This window comes from Emiliania huxleyi (genome assembly GCF_000372725.1).
Source record: "Emiliania huxleyi CCMP1516 unplaced genomic scaffold EMIHUscaffold_34, whole genome shotgun sequence".
In the NCBI taxonomy this organism is placed as follows: Eukaryota; Haptophyta; order Isochrysidales; family Noelaerhabdaceae; genus Emiliania; species Emiliania huxleyi.
The window spans coordinates 385,137-404,169 of NW_005199443.1; the positions used below are offsets into that span (position 1 = coordinate 385,137).

General features: G+C 62.9%; 4 protein-coding genes across 4 annotated transcripts; 3 read left to right on the forward strand and 1 right to left on the reverse strand.

The window, feature by feature from the left end:
• Positions 1-3,819: 3,819 nt before the first annotated feature.
• On the forward strand, positions 3,820-7,695 carry EMIHUDRAFT_435775 (hypothetical protein; the record flags this gene model as incomplete). The annotated part of the gene is made up of 12 exons (XM_005773344.1): positions 3,820-3,914; positions 4,023-4,124; positions 4,417-4,485; positions 5,138-5,189; positions 5,336-5,370; positions 5,612-5,653; positions 6,008-6,175; positions 6,474-6,536; positions 6,781-6,816; positions 6,977-7,009; positions 7,082-7,178; positions 7,686-7,695. Coding segments are annotated over 12 exons (802 nt in total), but the record flags the coding sequence as incomplete, so codon positions are not given.
• Positions 7,696-10,408: 2,713 nt separating this feature from the next.
• EMIHUDRAFT_59904 (helicase-like transcription factor SNF2) lies at positions 10,409-10,558 on the forward strand (the record flags this gene model as incomplete). Its single annotated transcript, XM_005773345.1, has 1 exon — positions 10,409-10,558. A coding segment is annotated over one exon (150 nt), but the record flags the coding sequence as incomplete, so codon positions are not given.
• A 565-nt stretch (positions 10,559-11,123) lies between these two features.
• Positions 11,124-12,632, reverse strand: EMIHUDRAFT_208032 (hypothetical protein; the record flags this gene model as incomplete). Its single annotated transcript, XM_005773346.1, has 1 exon — positions 11,124-12,632. One exon carries the CDS (start codon positions 12,630-12,632, stop codon positions 11,124-11,126), a length of 1,509 nt encoding a protein of 502 aa, XP_005773403.1.
• A 4,899-nt stretch (positions 12,633-17,531) lies between these two features.
• Positions 17,532-17,969, forward strand: EMIHUDRAFT_208035 (Tetratricopeptide TPR_2 repeat protein; the record flags this gene model as incomplete). Its single annotated transcript, XM_005773347.1, has 1 exon — positions 17,532-17,969. One exon carries the CDS (start codon positions 17,532-17,534, stop codon positions 17,967-17,969), a length of 438 nt encoding a protein of 145 aa, XP_005773404.1.
• Between the last annotated feature and the right edge of the window lie 1,064 nt (positions 17,970-19,033).

A 19,033-nucleotide genomic window follows, 5' to 3' on the forward strand; every position in this document is an offset into this window, starting at 1 on the left:
AGGCCGGCGTCTCGTCTTGCTCGACGATGTGCTCCACGCACCGCGCGCCTAATTAATAGTTAATTCATAGTGAATCAGGCCCGACTATTCATTCATCAGGTGCTCCACGCACCGCGCGCCGTCTGACCGATCGCCGGTCCCACACGCCGTCGGACCAGACGCCGTCCGACCCGCGCAGTCTCTGTTGACCGGCCGTCTCTTTTCCTTGTTTCTTAGGTCCACACGCCGTCGGACCAGACGCCGTCCGACCCGCGCAGTCTCTTCTGACCCAGTGTTTTTCTTTTCTTAGGTCGAGACGCCGTCGGACCAGACGCCGTCCGACCCGGCGAGCTCGCGGCCAGTGTCGCCGTCGGAGCTGCAAGAGCAGGCGGGCTGCCCACCGCCAGCGAACCAGCCTGCCAGTAACCATGTAGTACAGCGAGTGCGCCCTGCTGCTCTCCGCCCGTCCACTTGCGGCCGGAGATAGTGGGACAGGGGAGGGGGGGGGGGGGTGCCCTCCCCCACGCCGCCGCCTCACCCCGCAACCTCCCTCCCCCAGATCGCGTCGCTCAACCAGCGCGTCGCGCAGCACCGCGCCACGCTGCGAGAGCAGCGCTCGCTGATCCTCGCCGGCATCGAAGGCGGCGGCTGTAGCCGAGAAGTGGATGTAGCCGAGATGCAGCCGAGGTGCAGCCGACGTGTAGCCGACGTGTAGCCGACGTGTAGCCGATGTGTAGCCGAGAAGTGGCTGTAGCCGAGGTGTGACCGAGTGCAGCCGACGTGTAGCCGAGATGTAGCCGAGATGCAGCCGAGGTGCAGCCGACGTGTAGCCGAGATGTAGCCGAGATGCAGCCGAGGTGCAGCCGATGTGTAGCCGAGAAGTGGCTGTAGCCGAGGTGTGACCGAGTGCAGCCGACGTGTAGCCGAGATGCGACTGAGGTGTGACCGAGGTGCAGCCGACGTAGCCGACGTGTAGCCGAGATGGTTCGCTCAGCCCTTCCGCATCGCGAGCCTCCTCACGACCTCTCCGACGGCGAGGCAGCGGGGCGAGGCTAGCCCCTCAGAAGACGACACTTGTGCGCAGGCATCGTCTTGAAGCTCAAGGGGCGCGGCATCGGCGGCATGTCGCCCCCGCACGGCGGAGCCACCACCTCCTCCTCCTCTCTCCCGCAGCCGCCGCAGCCGCAGCAGACACAACAGCAGGCGCTGACACCGCAGCAGCCGCAGCCGCAGCCGCAGCAGACGATGCAGCAACCGCAGATGCAGCCGCTGCAGGCGTCGCTGCTGCCGCAGCTCCAGCCGCCGCCGCCGCCGCAGCGGCTGCCCACCCCGCAGCCGCCGCTTGCGCAGCCGCCGCAGCCGCAACCACAGCAACTCGCAGCAGCGGCGGCGGCGGCGGCGGCAGCGGGTGCGATGGCGGCGGGTGCGACGGCGGCGCTGCCGGTGCCGCTTCTCGGCGCGCCGCTCTTTCCCGCCCCGATAGCGCTCGACGCGATTGCGGCCGTGGCGCAGCTGGAGGCGGGGGCGGGGGGGCGCGGGTGAGACGGTCAGAGGTGTGTGAGGCCTCGTTCACAGCTGGGGTGGGGGTGTGAACAGGCTGGCGTGGAGCTCGAGGTGCCGGAGGTTGACCTGACGCCGCTGCAGGCGGAGGCCCAGCCCGCGCGGCGAGGAGTTGCAAGGGCAAGTCTCCTCACAGCGTGTGGTTGCGAACAGGTCGAGATGCTGCCCGAAGGAATGCCGGGGCTGGGCGCACCTCCATCGTGCCCGTGAGGTGTCGTAGGGGTCTTCCCGTGAGGTTGAGCGCGGCTGCTGCCCCCTCACACTCTGCACACCCTAAAGTACGTGTTTCGGCGGTCTTGCGCATGAAGCTTCGCCGGTTCCCATGGTCTGGAGTGAGGGCGTGGCATCGACTTAGGAGTCACTTAACTCACTTACTGATGAGAAGTGTCAGCCCTGTCCATTTCGTACTCACTATTTACGCTGCCCCTCCCCGAGAGCGCGTGCGTGCGCTCGGTGTGCTGGGGGCCTGGGGGTGAGGCTGGCCCTGCGCTGGTGGTGGTGCTGCGTCCGCCCCGCGAGCTCCCCATGCCGCACCCCGCACATGCACATGTGCATGTGCATGTGCATGTGCATGCACATGTATGTCACACGTCACACAATTGAAAAACGCAAGTTACGGCTAACCAAGTTCGACATGTTGATAGATGATAGTGTCGAGTGTAAACACCCGCTGTCTGTTACTGACGCGACTCACACACACGCACATCAAAGAATGAACAGGTTACACGGAACAGTGACAGTCAGACACCACACACACACACGCACCAGACAGCACTCATCTCTGACCAGCGCTTAGAGGTCGGCGAGGTCCAAAAGGCGCCCTGCCCGTCTCGACAGCAGCACGCCGCTCTGCCGTCGCGAGGAGTCGCTCGAGCCTCTCGGAAGAGGAGCGCGTGTCGAGGCTGTCCTGTCTCCGCGTGCCGGACGCCGCGCCGCGCCGCCGCGGCTCGTGGAAATGGACGGGCGTCTCGTCGAGGGCGACGGAAGGGCTCGCGACTCGCCTGCGCCGAGACGTCAGCGGAACCTCACGCGCCGCCCTGCCGCCCACAGGCATGCCGAGAGCTTCGCCCGAGTCGAGCGCCGCGGCCCACTCCCCAAGATTGCCAGAGCTTACGCGAGACTGCCCGTGGCTGCCCGCGGCGTCAAGAGCCGCGGCCCACTCGCCTAGCGACGTGTGCTGCACGGGCCTTGCAGCAACGCCGCCACCGTTGCCACCGTAGCCAGCTAGGCCAGCAGGGGAGCTTGATCGCGAGTAGTCTTGCAGCGACTCAAAGGGAGAAGCCCCTCCGGCGATACCGTGGCCCGTGGCAGGTACGGCCTCGCCGGCAACCGCACCCTGCGGGGCGGAGAACTGCCTCGGACGCGGCGGCAGGAGTGAGGAGACCTCGTCGTTGGGCGCCGCGGCGGAGTCTGGAGGAAGCCGCCAATCGCCCTGTCCCTCTGGCCTCGCGTCGTAGTCCCTGGCGATGCTCCCTTCGTGCTTCCGCGGGAAGTCAAGCTCGTGGTCCCTCCCGAGCAAGCCAGGCAATGGCAACGCGCCGTCCACCATCGGCGTCTCGGCGCCCCACGTGGCAGCAAGCGGTGCCTCGCGAGCATGCGGCGGCGGCGAGGCGTGCGGGAGCGGGGCTGCGTGCGTCGGCGCCTGCGGCTGTGCGGTTCGGAGAACTCGCTGCGTGCACGCCTCCTCGCCCTCCGCACCAGCAGCAAGCGAGACACCGCTCATCGCGAGCCGCCTCGAAACCGGGGCGGGGTCGCGGCCCGCCGGCGCGGCGCCGTTGCGCACCGTCGAGGGCGACCGGGACGGCCGGGCGGCGAGCGGCATGCCTACCGCGAGGGCGCAACGCTACGAGGGGAAGGAGACGGAACGCGGAGGAAGCGAAGTAAACAGAAAGGATTGCGTGTGACAACGCGTGCCACTGCGATTACGCCTATCCACGCATCTAGGGCGGCGCGCTGGCGATTGTGAGCGACCTGTAGTTCACTCGTCACCTCTCCCGCGAGCGCCCCTCTCTTTCTTTCGGGTATGGGGTCCGTGAGAGAGACATTTGTTGTTGTCCGTGAGTGCGGGCAGCGTGCATGCAATCACGGGCGGCATTTTGAATTCTTTTTTGAGACTAGCACGCGCCAGTTCGCACCTATGTGTGTTTAAATTCTTTTCTGCACACGCGTGATTTTTGAATTCTTTTCTGTGTGTGTGCCAGTCCGCGCCAGTCCGCGCCCTTGTCGTGCCAGTGTGTTTGAGAGGCGCGTCAAGAATTCTTTTTTCAGGCGCGCGATTCTCGCAAGTAGCGCGACAAAGCATGGGACTCGGCCAAAACCTCGCTCTTGGCGTCGGGGTAGTGACGTTGGGGACGGTGTACGTGCTGCTGCACGAGGCGCGTCAGAGCCAAGCCCCCCTCGCCCGCCTGCCAGCCACGCGCGCGCCTCCAAGCGCCGGCGGCGGTTTGGCGAACGCAGCGGCTGATCCGGGCGTGGTGGCGCAGGCGCGGCGGAAGGCGAAGAAGCGCGCTGCTGCGGAGCGCGACCAGCCCATCGCCAAGGAGCTGCTGCTGCAGATCCTGCACAAGGCGGCGGAGCACAGCAAGGCGCGCCGACAGCCTGCCCGCCACCGCCCACCGCCTGCTCGCAGCCCCTGTTCCGCTTCCGCCGCCCTCCGCGGCGTGGCCCCGCCGAGTCCGCCCCCCTCCCTGCCGCCTTCGCCGTCCGCCCTCCGCTGCCCCCTCTCTTCTCGCCGACGCCGCCCTACCCACACCCCCTCAGCCCTCGCGTGCAAATGTGGCAAAGAGACAGACATTGCCCCCCCCCCCCCCCCGCCCCCGCCGCCGCCCCAACCCCCACCCCCGCCCCCGCCCCCGCCCCCTCGCCCCGCGCCCCCAGTCGGTCATCCAGCGGATCCGCGTCGAGGTTGGCAAGATCAAAGAGTCGCGCAATCTCTCCGACGAGCAGGCGCCCACTAAGTCTCAATCATTCTCAATTATTATTAATGATTATCAAACAGTCGCGCAATCTCTCCGACGAGCAGGCGTCAATTAATTCTCAATCATTCTCAATTATTATTAATTATTATCAAACAGTCGCGCAATCTCTCCGACGAGCAGGCGCAAACTAAGTCTCAATCATTCTCAATTATTATTCATTATTATCAAACGGTCGCGCAATCTCTCCGACGAGCAGGCGCCAACTAAGTCTCAATCATTCTCAATTATTATTAATGATTATCAAAGAGTCGCGCAATCTCTCCGACGAGCAGGCGCCAACTAAGTCTCAATCATTCTCAATTATTATTCATGATTATCAAAGAGTCGCGCAATCTCTCCGACGAGCAGGCGCCAACTAAGTCTCAATCATTCTCAATGATTATTCATTATTATCATACAGTCGCGCAATCTCTCCGACGAGCAGGCGCCAACTATAAGTCTCAATCATTCTCAATTATTATTAATTATTATCAAACAGTCGCGCAATCTCTCCGACGAGCAGGCGTCAATTAATTCTCAATTAATAAATGGATTTGCCCCTTCCCTCCACACTGATGCCTCTTCACACCTCTCCCCTTCACACCATTCCCCATCCACAACCTCCTCCTCCCGATTCGCAGGCCTCGATGCTCTTCCAGCAGAACTTCGAGCACTCCCTCGAGCAGCTGATCGGCGCCGATCCGCGGGCAGTACGCGCGCGCGTTTTTTTCTTTTTCCTCAGCGGGTGTTTTTCTTTTCCTAGGCGCAATCCATCGGCAGCACGCCGCAGTGTTTTTTCTTTTTCCTTAGCCTCCACGTTGTTGTTTTCTTTTTCCTAGGCGCCATCCGCGGACAGTACGGCGTCTCGGAAAAGGCCACGGGTAGATGCGACGCGACAGTGGCAGCAGCTGGCAGCCCCCTCGCCAGCACCAGCGGCGGTAGCACTCTCTCGTAGCCTCGCCAGCAGCAGGCGCCAGCGCCACACGCGCCCGCTCCTCCCGCCGTGAGTTGTCGTCTTCGGCCGCTCCCCGCCGCTGCCTGAAAGGCCAGCGGACGCCAGCTTCGAGCTAGTCGAGCTAGTCATGCTTAACAACGAATTGCATGGACGACCGCAGGCCATGGACGCCAGCTTCAAGCTGCACCAGGCCGACCCGCAGGTCCGCCCACACTACACGACCCTGTGCTATGCTGTACTCTACTCCACACACTCACTGTTCCATACTGCCTGCCTGCAGTAGGTCCTGCACCATGCTATAGTTTGATACTCTACTATGACTAATCTACTGACTACACTGTCACCATACCGCACCACCATACCGCCCTCAGGTCCTGTCCCATGCCATAGTTCAATACTCTCTATTACTAATCAGTCTAACTGTCACCAACTGTCACCATACTGCACCACCATACCGCCCTCAGGTCCTGTCCTATGCCATAGTTTAATACTCTCTATTACTAATCAATCTACTGTCACCAACTGTCACCATACCGCACCACCACACCGCCCGCAGGTCCAGGCCGCGATCCAGGGGATGCGCCTCTCGGCAGAGGCGAACGGCGGCGGCGGCGGCGGCGGCGGCCGCGGCGGCGGCGGCGGCGCGCGCGCGCGGGCGAGCGGCGGCGGTCGCGGGCGCAGCAGCGCGGGGCAGGGGGGGAGCGGGCGGGCGCGGATAGAGGAGGCGCGGAATTCGCTCTCGGCTGCCTCTCGGCTGCCTCTCGGCTACCTCCTCGGCTGCCTCTCGGCTGCCTCTCGGCTGCCTCTCGGCTACCTCTCGGCTACCTCTCGGCTACCTCGGCTGCCTCTCGGCTGCCTCCTCGGCTGCCTCCTCGGCTGTCTCTCGGCTGTCTCTCGGCTGTCTCCTCGGCTACTCTCTCGGCTGCCCCTCGGCTGCTCTCTCGGCTGCCCCTCGGCTGCCCCTCGGCCATCTCTTGGCCATCTCCCGGCCATCTCCCGGCCATCTCTCGCGGTCCTGCCAGGTTGCGCCGCTGCCCGAGTCGCTTACTCGAGACCGGCTCAAGGAGGTGATGACGTACAACGCGGTGAGACGCAGCCGAGATGTCGCCGAGGGGCAGCCGAGATGTCGCCGAGATGTCGCCGAGATGTCGCCGAGAGATAGCCGAGAGATAGCCGAGATGTCGCCGAGAGGCAGCCGAGAGGCAGCCGAGAGGCAGCCGAGAGGCAGCCGAGAGGCAGCCGAGGGGCAGCCGAGGAGATACAGCCGAGATGCGAGATGCGCCAGACGCGCGGGATTGTTGTCACAGAGCGAGGTGTGTGGGGGAGCAGGTTCTTCTGGAGAAGGAGCTGCTGCCGATCAAGGAGGCGCAAAGACAGTTCCGAGACGTTTCCGAGACACTTCCGAGACGCTTCCGAGACACTTCCGAGACGCTTCCGAGACGTTTCCGAGACGTTTCCGAGACACTTCCGAGACGCTTCTGAGATACTTCCGAGTTCCGAGACGCTCCCGAGACGCTTCAACTAGGCGGCGGCGCGGCAGCGGCAGTCCGGCACGCAGGTCAAAGCGACCCGCGGGCGCTGATCTCGGCTAGATCTCGGCCAGATCTCGGCTATCTCATGCCACACGCAGGTCCAAGTCGACCCGCGTGCGCTGGCGGCGGTGCAGGGCCGCATCTCCGCGCAGGTGCATGCAAAGTACGGCGTGACCGACGAGCAGGTGATGGCGGCTGATCTCGGCACATCTCGGCTCATCTCGGCACATCTCGGCTCGATCTCGGTTCGATCTCGGCTCATCTCGGCTCATCTCGGCTCATCTCGGCTCGGCACGGCTCGTCTCGGCTCGTCTCGGCTCATCTCGGCTCATCTCGGCTCATCTCGGCTCATCTCGGCTCATCTCGGCTCATCTCGGCTCATCTCGGCTCATCTCGGCTCATCTCGGCTCGTCTCGGCTCATCTCGGCTCGTCTCGGCTCGTCTCGGCTCATCTCGGCTCATCTCGGCTCATCTCGGCACATCTCGGCTCATCTCGGCACATCTCGGCTCACCTCGGCTCATCTCGGCACATCTCGGCTCGTCTCGGCTCATCTCGGCTCATCTCGGCTCATATCGGCTCATCTCGGCTCATCTCGGCTCATCTCGGCTCATCTCGGCTCATCTCGGCTCATCTCGGCTCATCTCGGCACATCTCGGCTCACCTCGGCTCATCTCGGCTGACTGTCGAGCAGGTGATGGCGGCCGTGGAAAAGTTCGGTGCGCGACGACGACCCCGCCTACTCCCATACCTCCAGAGGGGTCGAATCCGGCGTGGGCTCAGGGCTCCGTGGGTGGTGCGGTGTTAGGCGCGCGCGACGACCCAGGCTTCAAGGCGATCCTGCAGCGGATCGCGCAGGCGGGGCCATGCTAGTCACTTCCTGGACACTTCCCCCCCCCCTCCCCCCCTCCCGTATCTCGCTGCACCCCCCCGCCCCCCCTCACGTATCTCGCTGGACACCCCCCCGCCCCCCCTCAGGTATCTGGCCGCACACCCCCCCCCCCCCCCCTCCCATGGAGAGAAGGGCGGCTCCCCGCCCTGCGGCCTTAGTGGCGGGGCCTCGCCTCTCTTGGCTCTGGGTGCATGCACTGCACCCAGCCCCCGAACCCGCACCAGTCCCTACCTAGACCCAAACCCCGATCCCAAGCCCCGATCCCCTACCCAAACCCCAACCCCAACCCCGATCCCAAACCCCAAACGCAAGCGCACATGCACACCAGAAACCAAAAGCCCACACCCAAACCCAAACCCCGATCCCAGGACCCAAACCCCCACCCCTGCCGGCCGGCCACAGGCGCTCAACGGAGCCCTCGCCTGAGCCAGTCTCGACGGAGCCGTCGCTTCTCCCGCGCGGTCTCGCCCTCGCTTCTTCTGCTCTCCGAGCCGCCACGCATCGTCCTCTCGTCTCGTCTCTGCTCTGCCGGTCGCATAGCTCAGCACCCTCCCCGCGAGCCAAGCAGCGGCTCTGCCCTCCCCCTCTCCGCCTCTGTCAAAGTGCCGCCGCGCCCGGCTCGGAAATATTGCTGCCGTGCTGCTTTGAGCGAGCTGTGCCGTTTCATCTCTATCGCCTTGCATCTCGGGGTCGGGTCTCTCATAATATGTGCGCGTTTCTGCCTGCGGGCGGTCCACAGTGCAGTGCTGACTGCTCTGGTGCTCTGTGTCTGAATCGGAACCGACTTTTGCACTTTATACATGCTTTTTCTGCCATTGTGCTTCTATGTGCTGCGCGAGGGCTCGAGGGCGAATCTTTGAGATTGTTTCCCCTGGCGCAGCTGCCCCTCGGCCTCGGGCCACTTCGATCCCCGTGGCGCGTGGGCTCGTGACACGACGTGAGCGGTTCCGTTCTAGCCGAGTCTCGTCTCTCTCCCTCTATAATGCCGCCCCCGCCTTCGCGCTTCGCGGTTCATCGCGCCGTTGCGCGCTAGCAGGAACTCAAATACTCGGCCAACCAGCCGCAGCCGCGTTTGGCTCGTATGGCCCTCGCCCTCGCCTGCTTCTTCGCCTGAATGAAAGGTCGGAACGAACGAACGAATGAGCGAGAGGGATAGCGGCACGCAGGCTGAGAGGCGGGGGCGCGACATGCCTCTCGGCTGCTCCTGGGCGCCGCCTTGTTCGCCGCGGTCATAGCAGCTGCCTGTGGTCCGGGTGTGCAAGAGCGAGGGTAGAGAGGGTAGTGACGCTCTCCTCGTTTGCCTCGCCACTGTTATATTTGGAGACTATTGCCGGACACCTTCCCCGTTTCCGCAGCACGAGACTGCTTCTCGAAAGGGGAAGAGCTGCCGAGCAACAGGCCTCCAGGCGTCGCGCCGCCTGAGGAGGGAAGATGTTAGGCGACAGTCGCCCCGCGCTAACACTGGCAGCGTATATGAGCGCATGGGGGTGCCTGCGGCCAAGGCCAGTGCCGAGGCGAGGAGGAGGGCAACGAAAAGAAATCCGCGCAGGAGGGGCAGCCGACTTGCGCCGGCCGTCTCCTGCGCCTCCGCCTCCGGTCCCGACCTCATCAGCGGGCGGCGGTCCGAATGGACGCACGCGGATGGACCGCGCGTTGAATCATCGTGGACGAGGGTTGATGACTAGAGCTGTCCCGAATCCAGGTGCGTTTTTATTTCGTTGTTAGCAGATAAAGGCACAGAGCTCACACAAATCACAGCGGAAGGAAAGCGGCGAGTCGCAATTGCCAGGGGTTGTTGTGGGCGGGCCACCAGGTGCGTTGTTCACATAAACGCACAACCCCGGGCCCGAAATCGCACAGAGACAGTCGCGTTGTCTCTACCCTTATAAGTCTCTCGTGTCGGCGCCGTCGCTCTGCGGCCAGTCGATGGCGGAGCGCGAGCGGCAGATCGACTCGTTTCGTGCGCCGGGTGGCCCGCCGGTGCCTGCTATTGTCGCTCGAGCGCGGCGGGGGCTTGGAGCCGTCCCTGACCCCTCGCGGGTGCCTGTCTTCTGCAGGTGCTGCTCATGTCGCTCAAGTGCGGTGTCGAGCTCAACCTGACCGAGGCGACCATGAATTAACTGCTAATTAGCTATTGATTAACTATTAATTAGCTGTTAATTAGCTCAACCTGACCGAGGCGACCATATCTCCCCCCATATCTCCCCCATATCTCCCTCACATCTCCCCCAACCTGGCCTAGGCGACCACGGTGGTGCTGTGCGAGCCGTGGTGGAACCCGTTCGCAGAGGAGCAGGCGCGCCGCTCCCCCGCTCTGCATCGGCGCACCGCACACACACCAACCACGCCTCTACGGCAACTCGACTACGGCGTCTCGTTAGGGATCGACCAGCCTCTCTCGCCCGCCCCGCTCTCCCCACTCTCTCCCCCGCTCTCTCCCCCGCTCTCTCCCCACTCTCTCCCCGCTCTCTCCCCACTCTCTCCCCCGCTCTCTCCCCACTCTCTCCCCGCTTTCTCCCCGCCCTCTCCCCCCCGCAGGCAGTCGACCGCGCCCACCGGATCGGCCAGCACCGCCCTGTCCGGGTCGTCCGCCTCTCGATCACCGGCACAGTCGAGGAGCGGGTCCTCGCGCTGCAGGAGAAGAAGCGCCAGATCGCGGCCGCCACCCTCGGCGACGAGGACGAGGGCGGGCCGGGAGCGGGCGGGGGGCGGCGGCGAGGCGGCCCGAGGCTGACCGACGGCGAGCTGCAAACCCTGTTCGGCGGCTGACCCCGGGGAGTCCAAGCGGCTGCGGTAGAGGGAGGGCCTTCTCCGTTCTCGGCATCCGCCCTTCTCCCTCCGCCTCGATCTGCCTTTCCACCTTTCGTAGGCTTCGTGTGAGGTGGAGGCTAGAGCCTCGAGAACAAGTGTTAGTCCCATCAAAACAACATGTCCATGCCAAATATCGTCCCGCCAATTCGGAACGACGCTCCGACCCCACACCCCGCTCCCCGGCCTCGACGCGCTCGAGACCCCGGCGCGCGGCGGCGGCGCGCCCGGTTCTCCCGCCCGGTCCCTGCCCCGCCCCAATAATGCGCGACTTAGCCCGCCGAGCAGAAAGTTATGGCGGGCCCTCAGCAGGGTCGCGGCAGACAGTCCGGACGCTCCCCCCCCCCCACCCCCCAAGGGAGCGTCCGACAGCCCGCGCATGCTCTAAAGACCCCAAACGCTTCGGCGGGCCGTAAGCAGGGTCGCAGCGTGCGGGGTGCCTTCACATGATTGCGCACATCGACCGTTGCACCGGAATGGGCTGTGTGACAGCGTCCGTGGTGAAGATCACCTTCTGCAGCCACTTGTAGTCGTTCTCGATTTCGCGAAAGGGCGCCGTCGGAGGAAAGGCCACTGCCATGAACTTCATCTCTTGCTCGTTGGTGGCGGTGTTAACGAGGGCGGTTGTCCGTATGTCCAGCCTCTCGCACATCTTGAGCAGGTTGCGTTGCTTCTGCTCATCGGACTGCCCGTCGGTCTTGGTGTAGACGAAGATGAATGAGAAATTGGTCTCCTTGTCCCACCAGGGATCATACCCTAGCCACTTCAGCATCTGCTTGATGGACTCCTCCTCCTCCTTGCGAATGCGGCCCGAAGTCACCACCAACACCTTATGGATGCGTCCCACGTTTCCCAGAACCTGCTGCTTGAGCAACGCGACAACATCCTTGCTAGAGAGCTCCGAGTCACAGAAGCCGATGCTGTCGATGAGGTTGATGTCGTGGACGCCGCGCACTCCGTTGACTACGCACTCGCCACGGCCGACGTGGAACTCGATGTTCCTCGTGACCGAGTCCACGGAGTCCTCGGACTCGCAGATCTTTTTGTTGAAGAAAAGGTTGATGATGCTCGACTTGCCAGCGCCCGTCGGGCCCATGACGAGGACGTTGTACGCCGAATCGTCGCCGATCTGGATAGACTGCTCTGACCGCGAGTACGCCACGATCGGCGACACGCCGGGATAGAGCGGTGGCTGTGCGATGCCGCGGTCGTTGACTTGCAGCTGCTTCGGAAGCGTGTTGCGAATGGACCGGTGGCTCTGGTCAGTCATGTAGTCGATCAGAGCAGAGGAGATGTGCCCCTGCCCGACAGTCTGCATGCTCGTCCACCGGCCGTAGGCGACATAGTTGACGACGTGCTCGCAGTTTCGCAGCAGGAGCGAGTAGTTGGTCATGCCGAGGACGTGTGCCATGCGGTCGCGCACGCCCTTGTCCACGAGCACCTTGTTCTCCTTGGTGCAGTAGTTCTTGCGGGAATTGCCGTGGACGGTGACGGTGTTATTCATCGGATCGCCGCTTCCGAACTCGAGGATCCACTTTTTGTTTGAGATGAAGAAGTGCTCGTACTCGATGAAGCCACCTCCGGCTTGCTTCAGCTGCCAGCAAAGCTGAATCTCGGAGCCGATGGGAAAGTTGTCGAGCAGCGGCAGCAGTTTCTCGCGCTCGTCGTGGTCGGTGTTCAGGTCGTGGTCCTTTGCCCACGCCAGCTTCTCTTTCTCGACGACCGAGTTCACACCGCCCATGCCGCGAAAGAGGTTAGCGAGCCCAAGGTCGCACGAGCCGGCGCTGAAGCAGGAAAGACCCAAGGGCGGCCCAAGCGAAGTCGATCGATCGCAATTGAGGCACGCTTCAGCGTCTCCCTTCCCTGATTTTGCTTCAGTTCGTGTGGCGTCTCCCTCGCTCACTGCCGCCCCGTCGCTGCCGTCAGCCCTGCCGCGCGCAACACCCCTCATTGCGTCACCACGTACTAATTCTTCGCTGCTAATGACTGATGAGGCCAACACTTTTCCCTCGCGTGACGAGCGTGCGTCACAGGCCGCCCGCTTCAAAGGTTCCAAAGCTGGCTGGTTCAAAGTGTTCGTCGAATCTGGCCTTGACAGAACTGTCGATCAGATGGGCGGATACTTTGGCAACATGGCTATCGTTTCAGCACTGCTGGGTGCGTTCTCGTTCACTGCGCTGGTGACACCAGTCGACGCTCTGGACTTGGACAGCTGGAGCGGGCGCTTGGGCGGCTTTCTGGGCGTGCTCGGCGTGTGCGCATTCACGGCGTCTGTGATAGAGTGCGTGATGCTCGACAACTCCATCAAGTTTCTCTCCACCTCGGAGCTGCTGCTGGGCTTCCTCGACGAGCAGCGGACAACCATGCAGCTACCGGTCGTCCTATTCATCGCCGGCATTATGTTGGCGTTTGCGCAACTCTTGACTGTTCTCGCCGGAATGTACTGTAGTGCATTTGCTTACGCATCGGCAGTGCCTATCACAGGCATGCTGGTTGGCCTCCTTCGGCGCCACATCAAGCTGTCAACCTGGCGTGCAAGCTTTCTGAGGCGTTCCGCAGAGTGTGTGTGATATATTGTGCCATGCGGTGCATGCGAGCGCCGTTCCTCAGGTCGCTATACGCAGATTAGAGCGACTGTAGTACAAAAAGAGGCGCCGGTAACAAACGTAGACGTACAGTAAACAGACCCGTCCTTCCGCCCCTCTATACGGTATCTTCCGCGGCAGTCGTCCGTATGAGCGCTCGAAACTCATGCCGGCGCCGGCCGGGGGTCGCGGTACCTCTGCCGCATCAGCATCGTCTTGAGCCAGCGCAGATCGGCGACCGGCAACCGCCGCGCGCGCGCTCGCGCAAACAGCGGCGCCGCCTCCTCGAGCGTGTCTGCAATCACGACGCACCTGTCCAGCAGCCAGACGTGTGAAGGGCGGAGCCGCCTCGCCGAAGATGCGTCCGCCGCGGCGCACGGAGCGGCGGCGGCGCCGCTGGCCGAGTGGTGGACGCGCAGAAGCTCTGTCTGCACGTCGGCGCCTGCAGCGAACAAGAAGCGCCGGCGATGAATGCTGGGGTAGGGACTGCGGCGGCGACCGCGTGCGTCGGCGCCCGCGGCGGCGAGGAGCGGCGCACAGTTGGCCACCCACCCGTCGTCTCCGACCTGCTCACGGGCGAGAGGATTGAGATGAGACGCTCTTCACAGCAGCTTGCCCGCCCGCCCGGTCGAGCAGCCGCCGGGACGATCGTCCGCCCCGCGAGGAGAGGTAAGGTAAGGTAAGGTAAACGTCTCCACACACACAAAGTGGTGGGGCAAGGGGGGGCGACCCTCGCATCTCCACGCGAGGAGAGAGCAGGGCGGCAGCAGCGGAGGCAGGCGCAGCGCCTCGTCGAGTCGGGGCGGGGAGAGGTTAGCCAAGGGCTGGCCGGGAGAGGGCCGAGAGGGAGCCTAGGCGCAACCGAGGCGCAACCGAGGCGCATCCGAGATGGAGAGCCGAGATAGCGAGCCGAGATAGCGAGCCGAGATAGCGAGCCGAGATGGAGAGCCGAGAGAGCAGGCGCCTCGTCGGCGGCTGACGGGCGGAGGTAGCACCCCTTCGCGAGGCAGCGGCTGCAGGCCTGTTCATGCACGGCGGATGCTCTCAGGGAGGCCTCCCTAGCCACCGAGCGGCGGCGCGTGTCGAGGCGCGGCTGGTTGCCGAGCGCGAGGCCAAAGTAGAGCTTGATGGAGTCTAGGAAGTGTCTAGGAAGTGTCTAGGACGTGTCTAGCCACCGAGCGCGAGGCCAAAGTAAAACTTGATGGAGTCTATGAAGTGTCTATGAAGTGTCTAGGAAGTGTCTAGGAAGTGTCTAGCCACCGAGCGCGAGGCCAAAGTAGAACTTGATGGAGTGTAGGAAGTGTCTAGGAAGTGTCTAGGAAGTGTCTAGCCACCGAGCGCGAGGCCAAAGTAAAACTTGATGGAGTCTATGAAGTGTCTAGGAAGTGTCTAGGAAGTGTCTAGGAAGTGTCTAGCCACCGAGCGCGAGGCCAAAGTAAAACTTGATGGAGTCTATGAAGTGTCTAGTAAGTGTCTAGGAAGTGTCTAGGAAGTGTCTAGCCACCGAGCGCGAGGCCAAAGTAGAACTTGATGGTCTTCGCTGGCCCGCCCGTGACGAGAAAGAGGTCTCCGCCGAGCAGCTTCGCCTGCAGTAGGAGGAGGAGCAGTGAGATCTCCTTCTCCACGTGACTCAGATCTCCTTCTCCACGTGACGAGGAGCCAGCGGCTTCGCCTTGAGGGCTGCGGCAGACGAGCCCGGAGAGAAGGACGCCGACGCGGGAGCGAATGCCGACCGCAGCTGCTCCTTCTCGAGCAGCTCGGCGCCAGCCTGCGCACAAGCGCAAGTATGAAGAGGCGCCGTCATCGCATTCGCCTTCCCAGCACCCCAGGGCGCGGTCTGACAAGGGATATTACGCCTGTGTGTTCCCTTGCAAGCCACAGGCACGATGCACCCTGGCAAAAATTTCTGATAATTTCTTTGGAAAAATCTCAGTTTACTCGGAATCTGAAATTGTTTTTCACATCACTCGGATCTCCGAGTAAACTGAAAAAACAGATTACGCGGGACCAGATTTCGACATTTTCTCCGTCGCAGTTTACTCGGGGCCAGCCCGAGTAAACTGAACGAAAACAGATTCGGGAATTTACATTTTTTCCGTCGCAGTTTACTCGGGCCCGCTCATTCCCGCCGACCTCTCCACGCCGCCGCTCTTGCCAAACGCAGGGAAGGCGGTCGGGTCGTTGAGGTCGAGAACCTTCTCTTTGATGCTCGTCCAGCTCGTGATGCTCGCGGATGTCGTGTGGTTGCGGGAGACGGCTTGCGCATCCGCCCGTCGCGGCGGGTGGAGCGGGAGGCGGCCGACGCGTAGATAACGCTCTGTGTGTGCTGCTCGTTCGAGGGAGGGTTTCGTGTGATGTGTCTTCAAGTACCAAGATCGGCGGGCGGATCAGCTGAGATTTTTTTAACGAAAGGCCAGTACATCAAAGACTTTTAGAAGAAACCTCTCACGACACACACACACTGGGCACGGGACTGAAATGGGGAAGGAAAACGAGCCGAGTAATCTGCGAGGAAAATTTGTTCGATCCGATTAATCTACAATCCTAAAATTTGTTCGCTTCCGAGTAATCTGTGCTCGCCGAGTGATCTGTGAAAAACAATTTCAGATTCCTGAAATTCATCCAATTTCTTTCATGTCGTGTGATTCTTACAAAAAATAGCCTCCCGCTCTAGCAAAGGTAGGAGAGGACCGCTGTGCCTCCGGCGGCCCCTCTGCGCCGGGGAGGCGTTTTTCCCTCCGGGGGCTCCTGCGGAGGGCCGGCCGCGGAACGGGGAGACGTGGGGCCCCGGAAGGAACTCGTACCTCGTCCCTTCACCCCACATATCCCCGCTCCGCTAAGAGTAAGGTGTTGCTGCGCAAAATAGAGGGCCTGCGGTAGGGCTTGCCCCCCCCCCCCCCCTCTTTTGTTGCAAAGTATAGTTATTTAAATGGGGTGCAGAAAGTATATACAGAGAACTACGTGTTGGCAGAAAATGATTCGAACACGCAGCATAGTGGTATGATGCCCGCTTCGTGTGCGAGGGGGTCCCGAGTTCGACTCGACTCGATTATTAAAAAGGAGCAAGTCCCCGCCCATGCGGTCTTTGTCCATGGTTCTTTGTGCGAGTGGTTGGCGCTGGGCTCGTCGTTGGCGTCCATAACACAGCATAGTGCCCTGCGGCGCTGGCTCGTAGACGTCCACGCGTCAGCCAGCCAGCGGAGCCCACTCGCGCGACAGCTCGTCGTGGTGACGCCCACAATTTGCGTCGCGGCGGCAGCAGATATGAGAAAGAACTGAGAGGCGCGGCTGCCAGACGCGAGGCTGCTGCTCGTGGTGCCGGCTCGCAGCGGCGACGTGCTTAGGGTACCCCTAGGCTTAAAAGGGTGGGCTCTGGGGCGCCTGCGGCTTAAACGGCTTAAAACCTGCCATGGCAGGTTTTAAGAGCTGCTGGGCCGCCGATTCCTTAAACGGTCTTAAACGCTTAAGGAGGCTACAGTCAGCTGGCACGCGTCCCCTATGCGAGTATGGCTCCTGCCAGTGCACCAGACTTACAGATGTGTCTTCAGTGGCGGGTTTGTGCCTAATAACGGCAGTATTGGAGAAACCGGCGCGGAACCCAGCGACGCGTGCCGGTGAGGCCGATTTTCTTAAACGGACTTAATTAAAAGAGGGACCCCCCGTGCCTGCAATCTCTTAAATGACAATTTGAGCCCCAAAACCTCCTCATTTCTCAAAAGGCCTTAAAACAATCCGGCCCTCAGAACCCTAGGGGTACCCTAAGGCGACGTGCGCCAGCAGCACGAGCGCGGCGAGCCGTGTGGTGCTCATCGATCCGCTCACGTCGCGCGCACGTAAAAAGAAAGAAAAACAAAGCGCACAAACAACCCAAACGACGCGCTCTGTGGCCACGGACTCCATGTCCTCCGCCGCGTCGTCATGCTGAGCGGCGCTACGCCTTTGACGACGGCGTCTTCTCAGGCACGTACGCCACGGGAGACGCGCCGATTGAGAACCACGCCACGGTCGACGTCTTCGCCTCAGACGACAACGACGACGACGACGAGGCTGCGGCGGCGGCGCCGGATGCGGCGCTGCGCTCCGCGCTCCGCGAGCACGCACTCATCGCCCGGCTGCGTGCGGGAGAGGCGCTCTTCTTGCCCGCGCGGTGGTCGCACGCGGTGCAATCGCACGTTGAGGGTGGCAGCAGCGACGAGCATGGTAGCCAACGCAGCGCCGCTGACCCCGGGGCGTCCTCGGAGCGACTGCCGGCTCTCAACGCGGCCATGAACCTGTGGTTTCTGCCGCCCTCCCTCCAGAGCTTCCGCGCGGCGCTGCAGGCACGGCCCGACTATGCGGCCGGCCAGCTGCACTTTGGCGACGCCCTGCTCAAGCACGGCAAGCACACCGAGGCGGTGGGCGCATTCGAGGCGGCGCTGGCGTTGCGGCCGCAGGGCTACCACGCCGCGTCGCACAACTTGGGCAGCGCGCTGCACGCGCTCGGCGACTTTGAGGGGGCGGAGCGCCACTTTCGCGCCGCCGCCGAGCTGCGGCCGGCGGCGCCCAAAGGCTGGAACGCGCTCGGCCTGGTGCGCATGGCGATCCCCGGTCGAAGAGCGGAGGCGAGGGCCGCGTTCGAGGAGGCGCTGCGACTCATGCCGGCGTCGCAGGAGTACGCGGCCAATCTCGCGAATGCCGCTGATGAGCCGAAAGCGGAATTGTGAGACCGGCGCTTACAGGGCTAACGACTATTTTCGCTTTGGGTTCCTCATCCGATCCCGACCGGTCTGGCCGATTCGCGATTGGCCCGGCCCTTTATGAGAGCTTTGTGCGATGTGCCGGGGGCGCGGGGGCGGCGGGCGGGGGGCGCCCCGCCGCCGGCACCGCCGGGGAGTCCACCGACACCGTCGCTGTGGCGCCACACTCCGTTGCCACCGCAAACGACCGCGCTACACCCCATCGGGCGTGTTAGCCCCAAACACAGGCACGCCTCCGCCAGCGCCCCCTCGCCAGAGAAAAAAATGCCAAAAAAATCGGCGCCTGCGGCGGGCTGGGGGACCCCATCTCCCCCCCGCATGGGTACCCCCTAGGGCCCTCGCCTCCCCGCAGAGATTCCGTGTCAGATAAGACCCGCCAGAAAAACGGTATGGCGGGTGGAGTGGCTAGTGCCATTTCACTCTGACACGCTCATCTTGAAAACGTCTCCAACGGAGCTCCGTGTTGCTTCCAGCGCCCTCCCCCGCGCTCCCTGCGGCCCTAGCCGATGGTACTAGCATGGGAGGTCATCTGGCTACCGCGAGAGCGACCCAACTCGTCGACATCGTCCGATGATGGTGCCGCAAAGTCAGCCTTCGGAGGCTATCGTGGCGTCGAGCCGGCAGTAGCCGTGACATGTGGTTCCACCACCCCTCTTAGGCTTTGCCTCTGACCGCCACCGTTCCCAGGCTGCCTAATGGGATGGAAAGGAAGGCTCGGCGAGCGTATAGAAGCGTGCTCGACCTCGTCGTGGCAACCTGTATGGCAGCGCTGGTAGGCGCGATGAGGCAGCGTCGTGCCACCTGACCCGAGACGGGTCGCAGGCGTCGTACCGAGCGCGTCGAAACCGTGTCCTGATGTGATCTGCACGGGTGAGTCTCTCACGTCGGCGTCAAAGGAGCGACGTGCGACCTGTCAGAGCTGATCAGAGCTTGATCTCCGATCTCAGCGGCGTCGAGTCTCGTCTCCGGCGCGCAACAAATGTCCCTCCCGAGGACGCGCAGAGGCAGCTGCGACCCCGCCGAGTGGACGG